General features: G+C 35.3%; 1 protein-coding gene across 2 annotated transcripts; it reads left to right on the forward strand.

Moving 5' to 3' along the window:
• The first annotated feature begins 1,260 nt into the window (after positions 1-1,260).
• LOC110800469 (pre-mRNA-processing factor 39-2) lies at positions 1,261-22,863 on the forward strand. Of its 2 annotated transcripts, XM_022005772.2 has the most exons (12): positions 1,261-1,452; positions 1,619-1,719; positions 2,080-2,309; positions 3,033-3,200; positions 4,119-4,473; positions 4,563-4,706; positions 9,608-9,760; positions 9,846-9,959; positions 14,240-14,335; positions 14,578-14,721; positions 16,605-18,557; positions 22,376-22,863. In XM_022005772.2, the coding sequence occupies exons 1-12, from the start codon at positions 1,434-1,436 to the stop codon at positions 22,460-22,462; spliced, it is 3,564 nt and encodes a 1,187-aa protein (XP_021861464.1). In that variant the 5' UTR covers positions 1,261-1,433; the 3' UTR covers positions 22,463-22,863. The 2 variants fall into 2 exon arrangements, with proteins under 2 accessions (XP_021861464.1, XP_056685299.1); XM_056829321.1 differs by lacking the exons at positions 1,261-1,452; positions 1,619-1,719 and having other exon boundaries at positions 2,171-2,309; positions 2,980-3,200.
• The last annotated feature ends 128 nt before the right edge of the window (positions 22,864-22,991 follow it).

Consider the following 22,991-nt stretch of genomic DNA (forward strand, 5'->3'; position numbering starts at 1 on the left):
ACTCTTTGTGCTTCATGTTTCTCAACACATCGGAGATTGGGGCCGTTAGAGGACCTCTTGTATAGAATTTCGCCTTCTAGGACGAAGTTGGCTGATTGTATGCGTAAAGCCCTTTGACTTTTGCTTGAAAAATGCGGTGGATACTCAGAGTTTTGTAGATACCTTTGGATATCTGTAAACCAAGGCTCATCTTTGTCAGGCTCGACGTCGTCAATACCATGGACATACGCTGCTTCTTGACGTGTTTCAATTGTAAGGGGCATTTCAGCCATACCATTTGGAATGTTAATCATTGATGCCAGCTTTGCTAGTGCGTCGGCGAATTGGTTCTCCTCTTTTGGGAGGTATGTGTAACGAAGCTCTTCCACTTTCTCAGATAGCTTCTCGAGATAGGACTGGTATGGGGCTAAGCATTCGCTTCTGACTTTCCATTTCCCTGAAATTTGATCGATGATTAGGGAGGAATCCTCGTATACTCGAAGTTTCGGGACGTCCAATGCTAAGGCGGCTTCCAGGCCCATAATATATTCGGCTGCATTGTTTGTAACATTGAATTGTAACTTCGCTGATATGGAAATGTGAGTGCCGTCAGGAGCTACTAGGATTACCCCGACACCACATCCGTTTTGATTAGAGGCACCGTCAAAGTGCATCGACCAACTGTCATCGCTTGTCATTAGAATTTTCTCATCGGGTAGGTCGTAATCCTCCTCTTCTGCCTCGATGGAACAATCGGCTAGGAAATATGAGACCGCTGAACCCTTGATAGATTTTTGTGGAATGTATTTCAGATCGAATTCAGCTAACATAACCAACCTCTGCCCATCCGTCTGTTGAGAGTTGGTTTTTCGAACAGGTACTTGAAAGGATCTGCTTTGCAAACCACGTGCACTGTGCGATAATAACGAAAGTGATAATTTTTAACCAATAAAAAGTCAAGGCTCCAATATTGTTCAATTACTTACAAAATAAAAAAATAATACAAGTATAATCGACTAACTAAAAAATTATAAATAAATTTATTTTTTCTATAATTGTGTCCGGGAAAAATTTATCTCGCTCATATCTCTCCATCCAATTTTTTTATTTTTCTTCCAAATCATTGTCCAACCCATTTAAACGGACCGGACGGATCGAATTTAGCGAGTCCTACCGCCCATGATCAGCTCTATTTCATAGATTTTTTTTTTTTGTTTTTTTTGTTTTTTGAGGGATCAGTGAGCCGTTCAAATAGGATTAAAAAAAATATAGACGTTCAAATATTTCCTAGTGAGCCGGATATCGAAATTTTATCAAGTGCCAAACAATTTAGAACCCTAGAGAATGTAGACTGCAGATACTAGAGTTTTGTGACCAAAAACACTTTGCACTCTCATGAATTTTTTCCTCCATTTTTAACCCTTAATTCTTGCTCTTCAGAGTTGCATATTTCCATGGCAGTTGGCTCCATTGGTAAATTCCATTTCATTGTTTCCATTTTAATACTGTCACTATTACTGTTGTATTTCATTTCCATTTCTGTATTTTTTCTGTTTTTCATTTCTGTTTTCATATTATCGATTTCCAGCAATTTATTGTAGATTTTCCTTTTAATTAGCTTTTTGATTTATTTCGGCAGATGGGTTGGATGAAAGTTTACTCAATGAAGTTGTTGCTCAGGGTTCGTTGGACTTCGAGGATTGGATAAAGTTCATCGCTAGTGTTGATCGAATATACCATGTTTGTAGCTCCTTCAATTAGTTTTTTTTTAATTGATTATCTGATTTATGCTTTTTTTTTCATGGTTATATGTTTTTGTCTTGGGTGGAAAAACATGATGAGCAAGAAAGTATTAATTTAGGACCCTTTAGGATACTCTACTAGGGTGTGGGTGGGACAGGTATATTGTAATTGATGACATTGTAGCCTTGCTTTCCCCCAAAAAAAAGAAATGGGGGGTTGATGAGTGTTATTAATGTTCAATGTTTCCACTTTTAGCTTCTTTGAGGGGTACATTTGTTGTTTTCCGGTGTCTAGATACTGCTTTTGATAATTTTTCTATACCCTTGAAATACGAAATTATATTTGTAATTACTGCAGGGTGATATAGATAAAATCAGTTTGGTATATGACTCGTTTTTATCGGAGTTCCCTCTTTGCTATGGTTACTGGAAGATGTACGCTGAGCACACGGCACGTTTATGCAGTGTGGAAAACGTTGTTCAGATCTTTGAAAGGGCAGTCGAAGCAGTGCCTTACTCTGTTGGTGTATGGGTTGAGTACTGCAGCTTCAGTATTTCATCTTTTGCGGATCCATTGGATGTTTGCAGGTAGAACTTTAGAAGTAATTATGAAGTTTCAACAATAAAGCCTACTTATTGCAGATATTTTGAGTGCCATGCCATGCTTGAGAAAGTTTATATACGGAGTAGTTAATTTTCAATTGAAGATACTGGTGATAGTTTTAGGTACAGTGGATGAGCTTCTATTCATTCTCCATTAAGTGACTAGAGGATTTTGCTTTGTATACTCAAGGTCTCAAGCTACTTGAAGTCGGCATTTTGTGTGGTTTTACTAGTGTGATGAAGTTTGCCTTTCTCTACACTGCTTCCCATATCAATAAAATGACTAATTTCTATGAAAAGAAATCCTGTATTCAAGTTCCGAAAGTAATAAGGTCTAAATGTCTAATCAGTAAGATGAGAAGTAAAAGGACTTTTCCCCTCGAGGCCGTATGATATGAACTGCTTTTTGTAGTCTTCAAATGTACTTCTATAATTCAGTAATAGTCTAATCAGTAATAGCTAATGCGATACACAATTTCTAGTGGTGATATTACATGCTATGTAAAATTATGGCAATATGTACTTCTATATTTCAAGTGCATCTAATAAGTTTTTGAGTGAAATTCTTTTGTGCCTGCATTGCTGTCAATAATTATGAATATTTTCATCTCTATCTTTTCTATGTGTGTCTGAGTATTGCCATTTTGTTGTCAAGGTGATTGTGGTCTGGGAATGGTGATTATTGCTGAGATACTTCCCTTCGTGCAGATTATTTGAAAGAGGGCTGTCCTTTGTGGGGAAGGATTACCAATGCCATAATTTATGGGACAAATACATTGAATTCGAGTATTCTCATGAACATTGGAATTCTTTGGCTAGCATCTATATCCAGACATTAAAGTTTCCAACAAAGAAGTTGCATCAATATTATGAAAGGTATTCTCGGCATTGTCCCTCAAAGTTTTTTAGGAAGCATATAAGTTAAAGGTGACATGTTATGTTAATTGGTTACTTATAATTTTTTGAGTTGTAGTTCTTTGTAATTTTGTAATCCTGGTCAAGGCTAGAGATAGGATTTTCAATATGATATTGACAGGCTGCTTTAGTTAAATGTTGACGCAGGCATTCATAAGATAATCTTGCTAACTTATGCTTATATTTTTTTATTACTCCGTAGTTTATTGTAATCAACACTGACCAGGGAAGCGTGAGTTTGGGTTTAGTGAATTAAGCATGACCTCTGATAAATACATTTAACCAATTACCATGACCAGGAAGTTGCTTATAATAGCTCATAGAGACCTGAAGATTGTTTCTGAAATATTTGCCATTGAATGGCAATGAAAAAGGTAGATGGACGCGTATGAATCTAACGTAGACAAGGTACCACATAAGATGCTCTATGAAGAAGCAATCCACCTCAAAGAACTGAGTAAATCTGACCTTGGTAGTCTATTCTCAACTCTAGTTCCCGTGAATATCTCTTTTTTAAAGGTAATACAAAAGGTTGCGCTAGAAAAACTTTGCCTTCTCAAAATTTGTTGAAATAGCATTTACACATGCTAATGAGTTGTGGTGGTCTTTTGAAGAAATATACGAGCTTCAATATTCAGCATAAAGTTGGAGTTCCGTTACAGAGCTTATCTAGATCTTCTGTTTGATTACATTACCAGTTTTATTTTTTCTCAAACCCTGACGAAGATTGCTAATTCTATTGACATGTGTGTACTTCACCTGTAAATCATATTGTTGCTACAGTGTTACTTTAATGTCTATTCTGTATCTATTCAATAGCCTTGCATCTATATAATTGTGCTAATTTTTGCACGTATTTTTTTCTTCATAAAATATTAGTTTCAAGAAATTGGTTGCCATCTGGAAGGAGGATATGAAAGTCCAGGGAAATTCTCGAACGGAAGAGCAGCCAGAACATGATATGGATAGTGAAATTATGCTATCTGAAGATGCTGAAATCTCTCATGTTATAAGTGACTTGATTGATCAATCCACTAGAAGTAAAGCATTGCAGAAATATATTACTGTTGGAGAATTCTTTTATCAAAAATCCTGTGACTTGGATGCAAAAGTGCAAAAGTTTGAGCAAAACATACGTAGGCCTTATTTTCATGTGAAGCCACTTGATGACAATCAGCTGCGTAATTGGCATCGATACTTGGATCTAGTTGAGATGGAAGGTGATTTTGACTGGGTATAAGACTGCTCTCGCCATGATTGAGGGTTTCAGGTCTTCTCTTTTGTTTACAAACATCTAACTATGCTTGGCTTTATGGATGATAGGGTGTGAAACTGTATGAAAGATGCTTAATTTCTTGTGCTCATTACCCTGATTTCTGGATGCGTTATGTGGATTATGTGGAGTCTAAGGGAGGAAGGGAAATAGCAACTGATGCTCTGGGAAGAGCAACACAAATATTTTTGAAGGTATGATCTATAACTGTTGATACTTCCTCCACTTTTTTTATTTTTTATTTTATTTTATATATATATATGCAACGTCTCCCTTTTTTGAAAGTTACATATTAGTTGCGACATCTGGCTTCTCTCTATCTTTCTCCTTATCACATTGGACTACCAGCGTATCTCTCTCCTCTCTAATTTTTTTATAACCCCATCATGTTGCAATTATGAATAAATAGAGGAAGTATATCTTGAAATTTTTTACGACGGTGTTCCTGAACTTTTTTTTTCGATAAAGAAATTATACTGAAAAAATATAATCAAATGTCTTAATTCCAATGTGTAAGTCTGATTTGTGGAATTCGTTTTTTAAAGGAATATCAAATGTTATCCAAATCAAACACGGGCTGGATTATTTGGAGCAAGTAGTCAATGAAAGTTTACATGAACATTTTAAGACATTAAAATACAGTTTATTTATTTATATTACAAGTCAAATCACTTTGCAAGTAAAATTGATAGACACGTAGATGAACCAAGGGAAGTAAATATTTGGGCGACCTCTTGCCTTAAGCAATAGGGATTAATGTTGGTTTTTCTCTTGAGCCATTTTTGTTTGATCAATCTTGCCACAGAGACGGTAGACTCCCCAGTAAAGAAAACCTTCAAGGCCTTTCTCGATCTTAAGTTACAACAGTAGCGACCAAATTTGGATAACGGCTCTCTAATGTAAATAAAATAAAGGGACTAGTATCATTCCCTACTCTCAAAGAAAAGTTATCAATTACAGTAGATCATTAAAACAGTTTTATTTGCACAATTAGTTATATAGTTTGTTACATTATATAGCATGTACAATCTAATCAAATTGAAGTGAGGTAGATTGGCTGGGAGGGGGATAGTGGGAAATAGAAAGTAGCAGAGTTGGAAGTGGGGTTAAACAGTAGAGTGCCTTTAGATTTAGGGGCTTTTGTTTTTCTTCATATTAAATCTAACCTCGAGGGTACAATGAGATCATTGGGGTACATGGTGAATTTCGTTTAACCTTAGGGGTACATAGTAAAAATTCCCATAATAATACTTCCTCTTCTTTTTTACTTGCAACACTTTGCTTTTTGCACTATTCACATACTCTACTTTGTTTAATTTTTTATGACCCATACTTAATAAAAAACATATTCACGTGAGATCTAGTTAGATTCGTCTTAATGTATATATTCCGAATGTCAACTTTTTATAATTTTTACTTTTCGATAATTAAAGATATTAATTGTTCAAGTTATGCATTGGCAAACGTGAAAAACAAAGTGTTGCAAATAAAAGAAATGGAGGAAGTACTACGTATTTGATAAGAGAAACAAATCAACAATAGCATGATTTGGTCGACATTTTGTAATTCATTAAAATATTAAACAGGTTTCGAAGATATTATATTTAGAGACTGAGTTGCTGGTAACAACTTGAAACAGTGAAGGAAAATTCTGATTTGAGTGTAAGTAGGAGGTGGCTATTTATAGAAGTCAAGGATAAGTCTCGGATATGGCTAAGAATTTCGCAAATGGGTGCAAGCAGGAATGCATTGGCATTGGCGCTCTGCTAACTTTAACCCATCAACTACCTAACTTTTCCTTGTTGACCATTTTACCCTCAATCCTTATCTGAGCTCCATTTGATCATATACTAGGTTAGGTCCCGTGCAACGCACGAATGAGACTAAATAATTTGTTTTCTCTATTCTGACTAATTTATTTAAAATATTTTTTTAATAAAACAAAATCATATAAAATTTTATTACGGGTTGTTGGAAAATTAGAGAATTTTATTATTTTATTCGAATTATAAAGTGATTAGTGCAATCTTAGGTGTTTAGGGTTTCGAAAAAAATACTTAATTTGGGGAAAAAAAACTTATCATCGCTACATAAAATGGAAGAAAATAATAATAAAAAATGCTTGTTTGGGTATGGACATATAATAACACATTAAAAAAAAAAACTATTGCATGTAGGCTAAGAGTATAATTAACTTTTTTTGAAAAAGGTTTATGAAAATCAAAATACTATCTTGCTATAATGGGGTAGCAACTTACTACGTATATTATAAAAACTATTATATCATAAAAATTGTGATTTTTCCATTACTGACATATATTTTTCAAATTAGTATTATTATATTATGTTAGATTCTTGTCATGATACACATGAAATCGTAATTTTGAAAAAAAAAAAGAAAAAAAATTAGGAAATTAGATATTTTAAAAGATCCTTTAATTAAAATTCTATTTAAAAAAAAAAATCTAAGGACACACCAGGAGATGACATGTGTCATTCCTAGTGTGTCTTTTAGTATATATTATTGATTTTTAGCCCATTTTATTTGTGTAATGGCAAGACACGCGTGAGAATGGAGAATAATACTAGTCTGTTACTGCTTTCGCATTTACTGCTTTCGCATTTATATGTTGCTATTTCACCAGCCAAGTGAGTTATTAACTTATTATGTTTAATTTTGGATTTTATGCAAATAACGTTTGAAAAATACATAAAAATCAGATTTGCTTCCAAAAATGTATTACTCTTTGTTTTAACAAAAATAAAACGTAACATAGTGTTTATCAAGAAGCCCTTTCTTGTCTTCTTTTTCCTTTTCTTTTGGACTCTTTTCCCACTTTCTATTGTTAAGGATTAATAGGGCATGGTTCAAAACACAATAACAACATAGAAAAAGAAGCTTCCAACATAAAATAAAAAAAGAGAGTGAATTTCAATGAAGCGCAAAAAAACACGCGTCGTGCGCTTCTTCCAAAAAGCTTCGCTTAGGCCTAATCAAGTGCTTTGCTTCAGCGCTTAAAGCGCGCTTTTTTAAAAACTGGTTTCATCTTTGACTTTGAAGGGGACAAAAAGGTCCTTACATCTCTAACAGAGACAGCTGTGGTGCCGGTCTGCATCTGGCTACTGTTGACTGTTGTTCCCTAACTGACATTCTGTTCTCTCGACCTTTCTCTGGTGCCAACAAACAATGATATTTATAGCTCTAAATGAAGCTCCTCTTAAGGTAGGAGTAGCATAAGGGGAGCAAGGTAGATAATTATTGATGGTTAGGTGACAATGGAAAGAAAACCTCCTGAATTAACGGCTAAGCATTGCATTTTCATCATAGAGAAAGGGGGAGAGATATACAGAAGTGTTAGTTGTATCTTTTACTTGTAACAAGGGGGAAAATGTCATGGCGACAAATAAATGGCCAAGATTTTGGGGTAAATAACTTGATAGTCGAGACCTTTTTCTAAACGGTGTTCCACCATATAACCCTCAGGTTTAACTTAATTCCCCGTATACCCTCGTGTTTTAAGTAATTCAGCATGTACCCTTGAGGTTTTAAAAAATTCACTATATACTCCTAAGGTTTTCAAAAATTAACGTCTTGCCCTTACTGCCTTAATGGTGTCAAGTTTCCGTTAGTTTACGCATCTTCCACTCCACCTTCACCTAACCAGGCCCCCACGTTAATCCTCAAACCAGAGCCTTTCCCAACGCCCACCTCCATCCATACTTTACCGCCACTGACGTCACTCCTCAACCACCACCATCCCCACCTTTTTTCTCTCCTCCCTAAGGGAAAACAAACACGAAGAGAGTAGCTAAATGATGCCCGATGAAGAGAATGATTAGCAAGGTGGAAGAAGCAGCCGCTACAGCCTCCAAAGCCTATATCACGGGACTGTCAGAATAACATTTCAGTTGTAAAACCAATAGGAACATGGTTAATGATGCAAATTATCAATGCATTAGAAATAGCAAAAGGCACCAGCTTAGAGTAATATTAATTCAGAGCCACTGAGCCACCAAGCCCGTATACATAGGGAGAGTGTTTTCCTTGCTTCAGTAGTGACTAGTGACCGCATGTAGGAATCCCGCAGCAGGCAAATGGTATCTTAAAAGGAATATCTAATCAAAATGAAGGTATTTCCATCTTTCATGTAAAATTTTTTTGCACAATTTCATGAGAGAAACGATGAGTAAATAAAGAGGAGTAAAAGAGAAGAGCAGGGGAGGGTAATATCTAAATATTCCTAATGGAAGAGACCTAAATTAGCATCTTAAGAGACTTTCTTGCAGTATCTCTTTGATCTCCAGTTTGAGTCCGCACAAAAAAAAAAAACATTCACACGCTTGTAATTTAAACCTCCGTTTCCATTGGAGTAAAAAATTTATGACTTATAGCCCTCTCCAAACCCCCACAATCATTACTAATTGCGAATATGCATTTTAGCCAAAACATAGTATAGAATTTCAGATGCTTGAAGTACAGAAATCCAATGTCAGACCTTAATTAGTTTGAGATCAAAGATAGAGTTGTGTTTTTTTAATCGATGGACAACACAATATTTCTGAAGAACAGAGTTAGTTAAATTGTGAGGCAAATTGGTAAGAATATCAAGGTGATGGGGTTATTTAATTTGACGAGATTTCCATTTGGTTTTTTTACGATTAATCTAGGGTTCTTATGAGAAAATTGGGGTTTTTTTGAGATTGATAAAATGGGGGAAATTGAAAAAAGTGGGAGTGAGGGGTTTTGAAGACGGTGTGGGGTATGAGGAAAGATAAGGGGGCTGACATGGGAGGCAGTGGTGGTTCTTTGCATTTTTATTCTTTTGGGGTGTGGGCGCCATTTTCGGGGGGAGGATAGACAATAGGAAGCCATGGGAGGTGGAAGGAGGGAGATCATAGAAGAGTGGAAGTACTTCATTGGTGACGAATGCATGCGTGGTTTATATTAGATGAACCTTAATGTTTTCTTTTCTGACTGGGCTACAAAATATAATCTTATTCCTCTGAACCTAGCCGATGTTTTTTTGTATAGGGTGCTTTAACTGAAATTCTCTATACATGCTTAGAGATTTTATGGTTCTTTGAATTGTTGCAGAATATGCCCGAAATTCATCTTTTCAATGCTTGGTTTAAGGAGAAGATTGGTGATGTTGATGGTGCACTTGCAGCATTTCCGCAATGTGGCCAAGATAATGGATCTTATTTCATTGAAACAATCCGAAGGAAAGCCAATATGGAAAGACGCATGGTATGCAGTTACTAACTTTCCTATAATGTCAATTATCTAGGATAAAGGAGAAATAATGTCTGTATATTCATGGTTGAATTGCCAGGGAAATCATGCCGTGGCATCGAGTATATACAAGGAAGCACTTGATTTGTCTGCAAAGAAGAGACCTGATCTGCTTCCAATGCTGTATGTGCATTTTGCACATCTTCAATATATGGTGAGTATTGCTTCATTCCATAATTTCTTCGGGCAAGAGTTAGTTTCTGTGCAATTAAATGTTCTCCATTTCAAATTATGAGGGGGCACATAAACCGAATTCTTTTTTACCCGCGTCATTTTGCTAATACAAACACAACACTCAATGTGATTGGTGAAACACAACACTCAATGTGATTGGTGAGTGGTGTAGCTGGAAGCAGGAGATGGACCAGGTGACACACCTCGTTATAGTAGACAGCACATTAACGTAATTCTGTTTGATTACAAGTCTGCAGTGGTCAATTTTCTTTTAGCTCGGTTTGATCAAACTGGAAATAAGCGTAGTCATTTTTGTTTTGATTAAATTGGAATTACATGTGAAGGATGTGAATCTAACTTAGAACTAGGAAGCCTTACTGCCTAAGATAGAAATTAAGTAAGAAACTAAACTAACCTTCAAGTATTACAGTACATACAATTTCTAGAAGGGTTGCAAGTCCAAATTACACTTACAAAGAGAATAATAGAGAGTAGAGGCTAAAATCTGAGAGACTCTCTCAATAATACCTTTAACGCAAAAATAATTCAGTTTATGGAACAACTCTTTTATTTACTAATAAATTCCGAACTTACTAAGAAAAGTACTCCCTTTGTTCATGTATAAATGCAACACTTGCCTTAGACGTCTGTTCCCGAATAAGTGCAACACTTCTACTTTTTGCTACTTTCTAATATTTTATTCTCTCTCTCTTCACTTACCGCACTTCCCATTATTTTATTATTGCTCTCTCCTCCCACCTAGCCCACTACCTTTGTTTTAATTTCTCACTCACTAAGGGTATGTTCTCTTCAACGTATAAGACCTGAAATTATCTAAACTGGACTGAACTTATAGGACCTTGTTTGACTTATAGGATCTTATTTAACTTATAAGAATTTATACGACCTTATAGGACCTTATTATAACTTATAAGACCTTATAAGACCTTATATAACCTAATTGAACCTTATTAGACTTTATTTAAAGTTTATTAGATTATTACTTAACTTTAAGCCATTAGAATATTAATAATAGTTGATTGCAAATATTAATAAATGTAAATTAATAAATTAGTTATTATGTAGTTCTAATATTAATAATATAAATTATTACTCCGTGATAATAATAAAAATTTTATAAAATCCAAGTACAAATTCGACCCGTTTGTAAAATAGTTGTGATTGGCTCTTTAATAAACATTTTTATATTCCGTAATGGTATTTTATCACGAACGAAAAATAATTCTTTGGTACTCCCTACGAGTATTTCAAAAGTCACAGGTCTAGGGAGAAAAGAAAGTAAGTCTGGAAGTTATTACTTTTAACTAATGCATTGATGTAAAAAAGTAATAAGTATTATTATTTGCGTGTCACTAAAAAGATCACCCACTAGTTTGTGATGTACACGTAATTTTAAAAGTGCTTATTAAGTTTTCCCCATATAATTATATTGATGGTAATTAACAATAACATATTAATTAATACTTACGTATCATTGCTAATTATTATCGTCATTTAGTAACCACAAATTATTTTAGTATAATATTATAAATATGATTTGTTTAACATAACAATGCAAATAATCATAATATTACATATTTTATTAATTGAAACTTATAGGATTTTATTGGAACTTATTTGACCTTATTAGAACTTTTAGAACTTTATTGGAACTTATAGGACCTAATTAGACCTTATTGGAATTTATAAGACCTTATTTAACTTATAAGACCTTATAGGACCTTATTTAACTAATAAAACTTATTTGAACTTTTATAGGACATGAAACTTATTTAAATAAGGTCATATAAGTTAAAGAGAACAAGGCCTAAGTGTGGATAAAATAATATTCCACTCACCTTTCACCAACATATTTAATTCTCAACTTTACCCACTTGCATATTAATATGACGAACTTAATTCAATTGCCTAAAACTTTATGCCCATGTAAGTGTTGCACTTATTTAGGAACCAGAGGGAGTAGGAAACATAAATCATCAAAAGTTGAGGATAATGGATCTCGAATTCACAACTCATGGCCCATATTCAATCAGGCCCATATTCCGTCCACTTAGCTTATTTGAGATTAGTTTGTTAGTTAGTACTTTGTAAACATATATATACTACATTAAGGTGAATATTTCATTAAGTAAAAAATATATTCTATGGATGTGTTTCAAATCTTCTCTCTAGTCTCTCAGAGCTACAAACTTCTTGTTTGCCAATTAATTTTCTTCCGCATTTTGTCATTGCAATCATCATGACGTCATCATGACGAAAAGATGAAGTATGTGCTGGCCATAACAAGAGAAATGCTTGCACCTATACAAACACGTTCTTCCCAAATATATTATCTTAAAATGATTTAAATTGGTGAAGTTCACTTTTACTGGGACTAGTATAGAAATTTTCCAATGGAGGATGATTTCATACTCGTAAAATCTACATAAATTGATGAAGTTAATCATAACTTCAATATGATGTACAAACTTCAAACCTTTTACGAGAAGGCTGAAGCCAAATTAGATTCTAATTTTGGACTGGGCAGAGGATAAGACCGTCATACTTCTTCCGTTCTTATTTAATTGATATGGTTTGACTTTAGCACTATTCATACACCCTCCTTTAACTGGATATTGTTATTTATGCGTAAGGTAAATATATGCTTGTGAGATTTTGTTAAATTCGTCTTGATAAATACTTTTAAAAAACTTTTTATAATTTTGTCTTTTACATAATTAAAGATAGTAATGATAAAACATGTGAATTGGTAAACGTGACTAAGGAATTGTGTCAACTAAATAAGAATAGATGAAGTATAATTTTAAGGACATTGCATTATGTTAGGACAAAAGTTCATGCCTAGGTTTATGGGCCTTGACTTGGGAAACAAAAGCATACCCTATGCTTGGTGCTCCAGACCCAATGTCTTTTACCCTTTTCTTTCTCAAGGGAGAAAAGGGAACTTTTATCAAAGAGAAAGGAAATACAAGGAAAAGGGAAGACGAGCCCGAAATAAAATAACTAAAGCAGTGAAGTTGTAAATCCTTCCAATTAAAATGGCCTAATCGTCTACTTTACAACTTTTTTTAGTGTTCATATGTTCAGATACCATTGTTTTGTTCAAGTGAGGGAGATGAGAGAATGAGGTAAGGGGGAGAGAAGAGCAAGAGGAGAGAGAAAACTCATGTGGAGGGAGGAGGGAGGAGGGAGATGAAAGTATTGTTTTGGGAAGATACACCCCAAAGCTTGCTGAATTATTCAGAGATGATACTGTTTTTAGAAAGCCGGACAAATGTTGGATTATCTTTTACAAATTTTCCTTTCAAAAAAAAGAATTTTTATCCACATTAATTATTGTTAAATCGCGTGCATGATACAAAACTTAAAGGTCAAAAAGGGACGGAGGCAATGTTAATTATTTAACCCAGAGTTACAGTGATTTGCTATTTTATATTTGTGATATTTCTATTTGCAAATTGGTTAGTTAAAATATGACATCAAATTTACTCATCAAATGAAACTAACTAAAAGACAAAAAGCGTGAGATGCTATATACTACATCGGTTCCTTTTTGTTGGTTACACTTTCTCCACTTGTCGTTCTTTTTTGTTACATCGCGCAAACGTCGCAAAACTTTAATTTCTGTTTGTTAGGGGATTTTATATACTCCCTCCGTCCCGGAATACTCGACCCGGTTTGACCGGCACAGAGTTTAAGGGACTTGAATTGACTTATTTAATTTAATAGGTAGTAGTTGATAGTGGGGTATTATTTTAATGTAGTTAGTGGGAAATATGTAAAGGGGTGGGGTTGGGGGAGAGTAGGGGTTGAATTTTTAATTATTTTTTGTATGGGGTAGGGGGTAGGTGGGTTAATAGGGGTGGAGTGAGAAATAATATAATATTGTTAGAATATTTCCATTTTTAGAAACAGGTCAAGTATTAAGGGACGGCCCGATAAGGAAAACAGGTCAAGTATTCCGGGACAGAGGGAGTAGTTAGAGTGAAATCACTTGGTTGTATTGGTTTGGTTTTACCCTCACCTTGACATGCCCTTGACTTCCTTCAGAAAAAGGAAAAAAGAATCTTGACTGGTGTTTCCTTTATGATTCCAGATATTCATTCTTTTGTGTTCTGTGATAACATTATTCACATTATTGACATGTATTCCCTGGAAAAGCTTTTAATGTTCTTATGCTTATTGTTAGATCACAGATAGTAAGGAAGAAGCTTTTAATGTTCTTATGTTTATTGCTAGATCACAGATAGTAAGGAAGAAGCTAAGGAAGAAGCTGCCAGAGAGGTTTTGTTAAATGGTATTCGACGTGTGCCTCACTCAAAATTACTCATTCAGGTAAATGGTCTCTTAAAGATGCATATATTGAAGTGTTTCAATATCAGGTACTCATAGTATCTGAAAAGCGAGGAATGAAGATAAGTCATTGTTGCTCCATTAACGTGATTGAGCCTTGGTTTCCCAAAACAAAAAGGAGCGTTGGTGAAATTTTTATGACATTATTTGAAACTCCGGTTAGGTTTATGGTAGAGTATTCAGCACATATGAAAACAATCAATCATGATTCTCCTATTTTACAGGAACTTATACTTTTTGCACTGAGGCATGATGGAGCAAGGCAAGTAGAATTTCTGGATTCTGTTATGGGTCAGACGCTTGGGGCAGATGTTTCTGGTGGTCTCAGTAATAAAGAACGGGAGGACATATCAATATTGTATCTAGAGGTTTATCACATTCTACTTAATCTTTTGTCCAATGATTCAATGGGCTTCTGTGATCGTTGCTTAATTTATATTGCATGTTATCTTGGTTGAAGGCTCTATTGGAAGAGTTGAACTTGATGATTCACTTAGCATGCTTAAACTGAACTTTGTAGTCATCTTTCTGAAATTGAAACCCTTAGAATGATTAACTTTGTTTTGACCACCAGAAAGAAATATATATTAGTTTGATTTTTTTTTTTGGTTCAGAGCAGACTTTGATTTGTGTAAAAGGTTGTATTTATCACATCCCAAAAAATCTGATCCTTGCACAACTCAAAGATGAATAACCTTGTCCAGGGACGGCTAGATGTTCCAACTTTTTAAGATGTCTCACTTACTGTTACTACCATTATACTTACAATGTCTTTCATTTTTTCCAATACAATATGCATTCTACTTTAAGAACATACATATTGGACCCAAAGAGTGCCATCTTCATGGACAGAAGAAAGACATTAAAAACATCTAAATAATTAGGCATTTTTGTTCAACATACATCATCTAATAAACTTTATACCATTGTTGTTAGAAGACTTACAATTAGAGTTTTAAAAACAAAGAAGATTTACAATTATGCACCTTTCTTGGAAAAGAAAGATCTAGAAAAGGGAGTAAGTAAGAAATTATCATTTGGGAATTAACATAAGTGGATAAAGAGAGAAAAATTAAAAAAGATGGGGCAACCTATTTATAGGCACCCAAGTCCTTACTCCCTAGAGCCTTCTACCCAACTTCCGATGGAACACCACGTTGTCCGGTGGTGCCCAACGACCTTGCCGCCAACTTTGGTGATGCACCGTGATGCCTTGCGATGCTCGATGCCTTGCATGCGATGGTGTGGGAGGCCATCCATTACATTTCTGAGTAGAACGTCGCAATGCAGAGGGAGTACTAATTTACTGATTTATGCTATTTCGTTTTGCCCTTGTTTAGGAAAACCTTATAATGGCGCCAATGATTTTCTAGTATAACCCATATTTGGTAAAGAGACAGTTGGCAAACAAATTCAGGGATGGGGTATTTTTAGTAGTTTGCTTATGTCAAGCCCTGTAAATCGTGATAGTTTGATAGTTAGTTGTTTAGAAGAGAGGCTCAAGTTCAATCCTCTAATTCTCAAAAACTGAAAGTTTAGGAGCTTTTTCATTAAAGTTGACATTATTTTTGTGGCTTAAATGACAACTTTGTCCAAAACTTGCCAAAATATACTTTTACCAAATTAAATTATTGGAGACATTTTAATAATAAATGATATCGTTATCTGCAAGTCATTCTGTTAGTGACTCCTACTAACTCTCAGGTGAGTTTTACCTAATAACTCTTTTCGATGAACACAATCAACTGATGCTACCCACTTGTCAAACCAATTAATAAAATCAACAACCTGCTAAAGACACAAGCTTTGAGCTAATTGCTAAAGAAGGCTTATTTGTTTGAGCATTGAGATTGTTATCCATTTGAGACCTCAAGGCCGGTCTTGTGTGTTTTGGCCTTTTGGGATACTTCAGAGTTCAGAGTTATGATGTTTTGTCCTACATATTGAGAGTCCATAGCAAGTGCAAATAACAGAACATATTTCTATTAAATAAATACAGTTTAGAAACTGTAGTATATAATTGACCGAAAAATATCATCTCACAGCCCACTGTCTGGCTGATTGATTCCTGAAAGTACTTGTTTTCTTCTATATTATAAAGAATATAAGACTTATCTTAATGGAGCAATATTTTACTGCTAAATATGAAAGGATGGGCTTGATAACTAGTTTTTATGATCGTTTTCAATTTTTTTTTTTGTCTAATAATAGCGAAACTTATATATGTTTCTTTAATATTTGTCAATGGCAGTTCATAGACTCTTGCGGAAGTATCAATGATATAAGAAGGGCATGGAATCGTCATTTGAAATTTTTCCCACACCTGGTAAGAGGACAGTCTTCCCTCAAGAAGCCTGATAATAAAGCTGGTGATATGTGGAAAAAGGTTATTGAAGGTAGACCTGATAGTGTTAGTTCTTATCCTCCAAAGTCTCCAAAGAAGCTTGACGAAAATGATTTAATCCAGTTGTCTCCTGCAGAGACAGTAGTAGTGTCAGAGAATATTGATAATTCTGAACAGGCTATCCGTGAGCAGACACATTTTGAAAATGGTAACAGAAATCCAAATGATTTGAGTCTGGTGACTTCAGAAGTCACAAAGACCTTTGCAGAGGATGAGTGTAAAGCAAATGAGTCAGGTATTGGACTCTTATATCAGGCTGTTGATGACAGAAACCCTGCGGAAGTTGTCAAGGACTCTAGATCGCTTGGCATCCAGGAAGAACAAGAGCAAGATCGAAAGTTTCAACAACAAAATCCGGATTCACTAGGGGGTCATTCTTTTAATCCTCGGGACGACGAATATCAAAATAGAAATGCATCATGTTCTCGAGGACTTGAGGCTCCTCGAGAAGCCGCTCAATCAAATGGAAGCACACCAGTTGGTGGCGATGATACTAATGAAATCCCCTCAACATCGTGTCCTATAAGTCCTCGGAGTAATAATGCTGCCGTAACATGCAATGAGTCTCCTTGTCCCTCTAGAATGACATGTAAGGATCCCTCATCAGTACTATCACCAGATCATCCTTCAGATAAAGAAGGCAACCAGCACCGATTCAATTCATCTGGTAAGAGTCGTTCAAGACTTGGTTCCCCTGCTGATTCAGGAGAACGCCTGGAAAGATCACTTTCTCCAAGAAGACGCAATTCTCACGGGTATTTAATTGACCGACGCCATAGAGATCGATCTCTTTCTCCAAGAAGGCACAATTCTCGGTGGAATTCAGATGAGCGCTGGCCTCGTGATAGACGGCATCGCCGTTATCCCCGATATCAAGATAATTCACGAGGTTACAGAGATGGCCGGGTGCAAAATCAAAATATAGTGGTCATTGGCAACAAAGGGCAAACACAGAACTCCCAACAGCAGCCTACTGGGTCTGTATCTCAGACCCAGCTCCCTGTCCAACACGTTGGTTACCCTCAACCTCAGACAAACCAGTATATGCCTATAAACGAGCAATTTGGCAATTTGCAGAATAACCAATCATACAATCAGATGATGCAATATTATTACTACAACCACCATCAGCAACAGCTTTTACTGCAACAACCATTAGGTTCACAACAACTGCAACAGATGCAGCCTCCTGAGCAACTGCAGCAACAGATTCAAAATCCAGCACAGCAGCAGCTAGTGCAAAATCCTCAGCAGCCACAAGGCCTACAACAGACACTTCCTCATCAGCAACAGCTTTCGATCCTGCAATATCAACAGCAACAGTTGTATCAGCAGCTACAATTCCAGCAGCAGCCAACTAATGAACAGCCACAGTCTCAGCAGCAACATGTGCAATTACAGCAGCAGACACAGCTTCCTCAACAGCATGTGTTCCTACAGCAGCAGCAGCAGCCGCCAGAGCAACAAGAACAGCAGGTACACATTCAACAACAGCAGCAGCAAACACAGCCACAGAAACAGGAGGAAGCCTATCTTCAGCAGCAACAACAGCAATCATATCAGTACCAGCAAGCTCAGCAGCAACAGTATTTACTCTACCTCCAGCAGCTGCACCAATATCAACTGTCACAGCAGCAACCAGGGCTAGCTTTAGACCAGAAGTCATTCCAGCAGCAATATAAGTTACCTGAAGAGCAGCAAAAGGAATTATCAGAGCTGCTCTGTATGAATGAGAAATCACAGATACAGAAAGATGATGGTTCAGCAGAAGTTACTTTAATAAGCAGTCCGCAACAACAGGTGTTGACTCTTTCTCTTCCATATTACATATAACTTTCTAGTGTTTATACTTGATATATTTATTCACACGCTTCTCTATTTATCTTTCATCATCAATTGAACTCTTTTATTTCCTCTAGCTTGGAAAGAGATTAACTAGGTGACATTTTGTAGTCTTCTAGATGCATCTTTCAGTCTTTGACCAATGGTTTCTCTTTTATAAATTCATATTTGGGGAAGTGGCAAATTAACCCCTGTCTATTATGTGTGCAATTTACCCTCCCACCTTTTGATTCTAACAAAGTGACTCACAAACTTCGAAGAAATGTGTAATTGACCCTAGTTTCATTTTGATAACTTAAAAAAAAATTCTTCTTTTTTTAAATGGTTAAAAATATTTACAAGTTGTATGCACTAATAAAGATCTACATTTGTTATAATAAGACATGCAAACTCTACACGATGATAAAATGGAAAATCACCATTCTAATCAACAAAGTTATACTTGCAACTACTCGGATGGGAGGTTTATTTTTCTGTTGAGTCGTTATGTTGATTTTACACTTTTGAAAGGGTAGCATATTAAAATAATTTATTTCCTTAGTTGTATGGAGATGTGTTTTGCGTGTATTTGGATAATTTAAATATATTTAGTAGTGTGTGACCCGAGCGATGCCCAGGTTGTTATTTTGAATATCAACTCGTATTATTTACACCTTTTAGATAGGCGGATTAATATTATAAATGCAATGAAAATAAAGATAAAATTTTGAAATTTTAGAGTTGCTATCGCTATTTAATGACTAGATTTAAATTCTCTTGCAACCGTGATGAAAATTAGCAAAAGATAGAAGAACTAATGAAAATAAAAGGAAAATTTGTCAAATACAACGACAACAACAACAACAACAACAACAACAACAACAACAACAACAACAATAACAACAAAGCCTTAGTCCCAAAATGATTTGGGGTCGGCTAACATGAATCGTCGTAGGAGATCGTCATTGTCACCAATCAAACCAAAAAGGAGCAAGAAATAATAAGAAAAACAAGGAAGAGAAAGTGGAATTAATGAAAGTAAGATAAGAGAAAAATGTATATATATTATAGAAGAAATATTGTAAGAGATAATAAAAAATAAGTAAAGTTTAAAATAAATGAATAAGTATATTTCAAAATAGCATGTAAATTAAAAAAAAATTTAAAAGAATTTTAAAAATAAAATAAAAATAAAAATAAGAATAAAAAATAGAAAGAAACAAAAACATGAAATTTGTATAAATCAACTGAAGTCATCAATGTATATTCTCTCCCTCCACTTTGTCCTATCCAACGCCATTTTTTCCTCAATCCCAAGAAAGCTCATATCGTGCTCAATCACCTTCCTCCATGTTTTCTTAGGTCTTCCCCTACCCCTTGCAATTCTATCACTTTGCCACCCTTCTATCCTCCTAAGCTCATATCGTGCTCAATCACCTTCCAAGTTTTTTTTGTCAAATACAACCCAAAAAATTACCACTTTGCCAGTTACCACCTCAAACTTCCACTTCTGTAAATTACAACCTCAAACTTAATCTCCCACTTTATATTACAACCGCGGGTCACCTTCCGACGAAAATAATCAAAAAATGATGTCATTAATACATTTAAACCCAATTAAATGGTTAAAAAAAAAATTAGACCCATTAATCAAAAATTAAAATTCAGAAACTCATTACTTTCTTACCCAATTTAAAATATGGGTTCTTCTTTTAATTTTGGAATTTCTAAATAATTATTACTCCATTGATTTTGGTAGTTCCCCAAATCAGAAAAATCGTTTCGTTGTTCATCAGAAAATCCAGAAGTTCTGTGTTCATCCCCAAATCAGAAACTCAATAACTACAGAGACACCAAAACACACCGAAGAATTATCATGCATCCCCATCAACTTCCTCACCTCGCCCGATTTTTCTCTCTTCCGTAGCTATTCCACTGTCGTTGAAGGTGTGCCGCTGTCGCCGCTCCTACCGAGTGCTCGATCTTCCGCCTCTTCTCCTCTCCGATGTCGCTGATTAAAGATCACATTCACCTTTCTCTATCATCACTTCAATTTTCTTTTGCCTACTAGGGGTGCCTCCCTTATTCTAGGTGGTCTATGGCCGTCCTGTTCGGCATTTATCACCATCTGCCAATGTCAGTGGTGTGTGCATTGTTCATGTTGTTGTCGTTGAAGGATCTGGAATTTTGGTTTCTTATACTGAAGACACTCGATAATATTTGCAAGAAGTTGTATTAGTGAGCACATATTATTAATCGTCTTGCAGACTTGCGGCATGGTGCTTGACTATTAATTATTACCTTCAATGTTTTTTTAAATAAAAAATTAAGTTTGATTAATTGTTTTTGTTTGGAATTACAGGCAGTTTCTAATTTTTTTTTTTGGATTGATGGTTTTTATTTCAGAAATAATTTAATTGGATTTATATTAATGACATCACTTTTCGATTATTTTCACTGGAATGTGGGCTGAGGTGTAATTTCAAATGCGGGATTAAGTTTGTGGTTGTAATTCACAAAACTGAAAGGTTGAGGTGGTAACGCGTAAAGTGACAAGTTTATTTGGTTGTATTTGGCTAAAATTTTCCAAATAAAAATGCAAAATAAACATCCCCTAGTTCAACTAATATATATTTGAGTTAAGCAGAAAGCATAATTAAAAGATGGCTAAGATTTTCAGACTTCCTATTTATTTGTTATTGTTCTCAAGTTCAAACTCTACAATAATCATTTTTATTGTCATAAAAAAATGTTCATAGTTGTGTGGATGACGTGGCATGTTTATAGTGTAGAAGAGTGGTGTCAGTCACGTGGCACATATACTTTCTTAGGAACGTTTTTCTTTTATTAATATATTAGTATAGATTTTTGTTTTTGTATCACAAATATTGAATTTGATTTGAAAATGAAACTGGGGTCAAGTAAACATATAACAAAAGTTGGGGGTTGATTTGCTTCAAGAACATAGGGGGTTGGACTTCTATGCTAATGCCTTTTAGTCCTTAACTACCATAGAGCTCGTTTTGCTGAGACTCTCGCGTTGTCTTCTTGCTTATGCCATGCAACAAACTTGGAGATTATAAGATGAGCAGAAATTTTCTAGAGTTCATCTTATTCTCCCTGTTGACTTCTGCTTGATCAGAACCTGTTGGCTGCGGACTGCAGCAATGGGTCTAACATTAACCTTGCTAGAGACTAAGCTCCTGTAATAATTTGTTAATTAGTTTAGGCCAATGGAAGAATGGGTGGGTTATGATACCTTTTAAGGGGGTAGTGATACCTTGATGACTGATGTTGCTAAATTTGGTTGTGATACAGAGGACTGAATATCCTTAGGCATAGTTGTCTGTTCTTTAATTATGCTAGACTTTAGCTTCACTTTCGTGATTTCTAGCTTCTCACTACGATTCTGTTACATTTACTTGAACTTACAAGATGCTTCAACTGAAAAACTCGTATGCACATATTCTTTATTACCTATGATTGATTTTTTGTGGGGACAGTACTTAAAAGTTGGTCTCTTCACTGGACTACCTTAATGCTAAAGGTGATGTGTGTTCCATTTCTTTATAATTTGGGTTTCCAAGATTGTGGTGTTTGGAATGGTAGTCTATCCCCATCAATTAGAGTCTTATGCGAATGTATTGTTGGAGGAACCAACACTACAATGATTAGGAGTCTGGAGTTTGAAATGTCAATGCATACCAGCTTTGATGGTATGCTGAATTGATTGTAGTTTCATGTAAACTGGGGAAAACATTTTGTGAACTTTTTATCTAATGGTATCTTGATAACAGGACGAAGGAATGAAACATGGTCATGGTTCAACTGCCGGAGCTCCATCCCAAGATGAGTTGCCTGAAATTGATGGGACAGATATTTGATGCTTCAATGAAATAACTAATGTCAAGCTTGATATTTTCCACGTTTTTGGCCCAAAGCAAAGTATCGTATTGTATCGTTGTCATATAGACTGTAGGTGAAATTAAGAGGTTGTAGAACGGTAGCAAATTAGCGTAACTTGTGCATGATTCGGAAGCATGATTACGTGTAATTTTGCTCAGCACATTTGTATCTACCTACAAGGCTACGACCTGTTATCTTCCTACGAGGCTACGACCTGTTATGCTTGGAAAAGGTTGTTATACCAAAACTAGCCTTGTCGTATCAAATTTGGCTTGACCCTAAGTGCTCGTGTTGTTTTTATAAGCATTTCATAATGTAAACAGAATCACAATTATCAACCCTTACAAAATATGTTTCGTAATTGCTTAGGAATGAACAATTGAGAGGGAAGATATGAATGAGGAAATGGTGGGAGCAGGATGGTGTGTGTAAAGTGTAAACACATCATTGAGTTGTTGTCGGATGTTTGGTTGATGTTCGGCTGTTGTGTTTATAGAATACACATCA

The sequence above is a fragment of the Spinacia oleracea genome, chromosome 5 (assembly GCF_020520425.1).
Source record: "Spinacia oleracea cultivar Varoflay chromosome 5, BTI_SOV_V1, whole genome shotgun sequence".
NCBI lineage: Eukaryota > Viridiplantae > Streptophyta > Magnoliopsida > Caryophyllales > Amaranthaceae > Spinacia > Spinacia oleracea.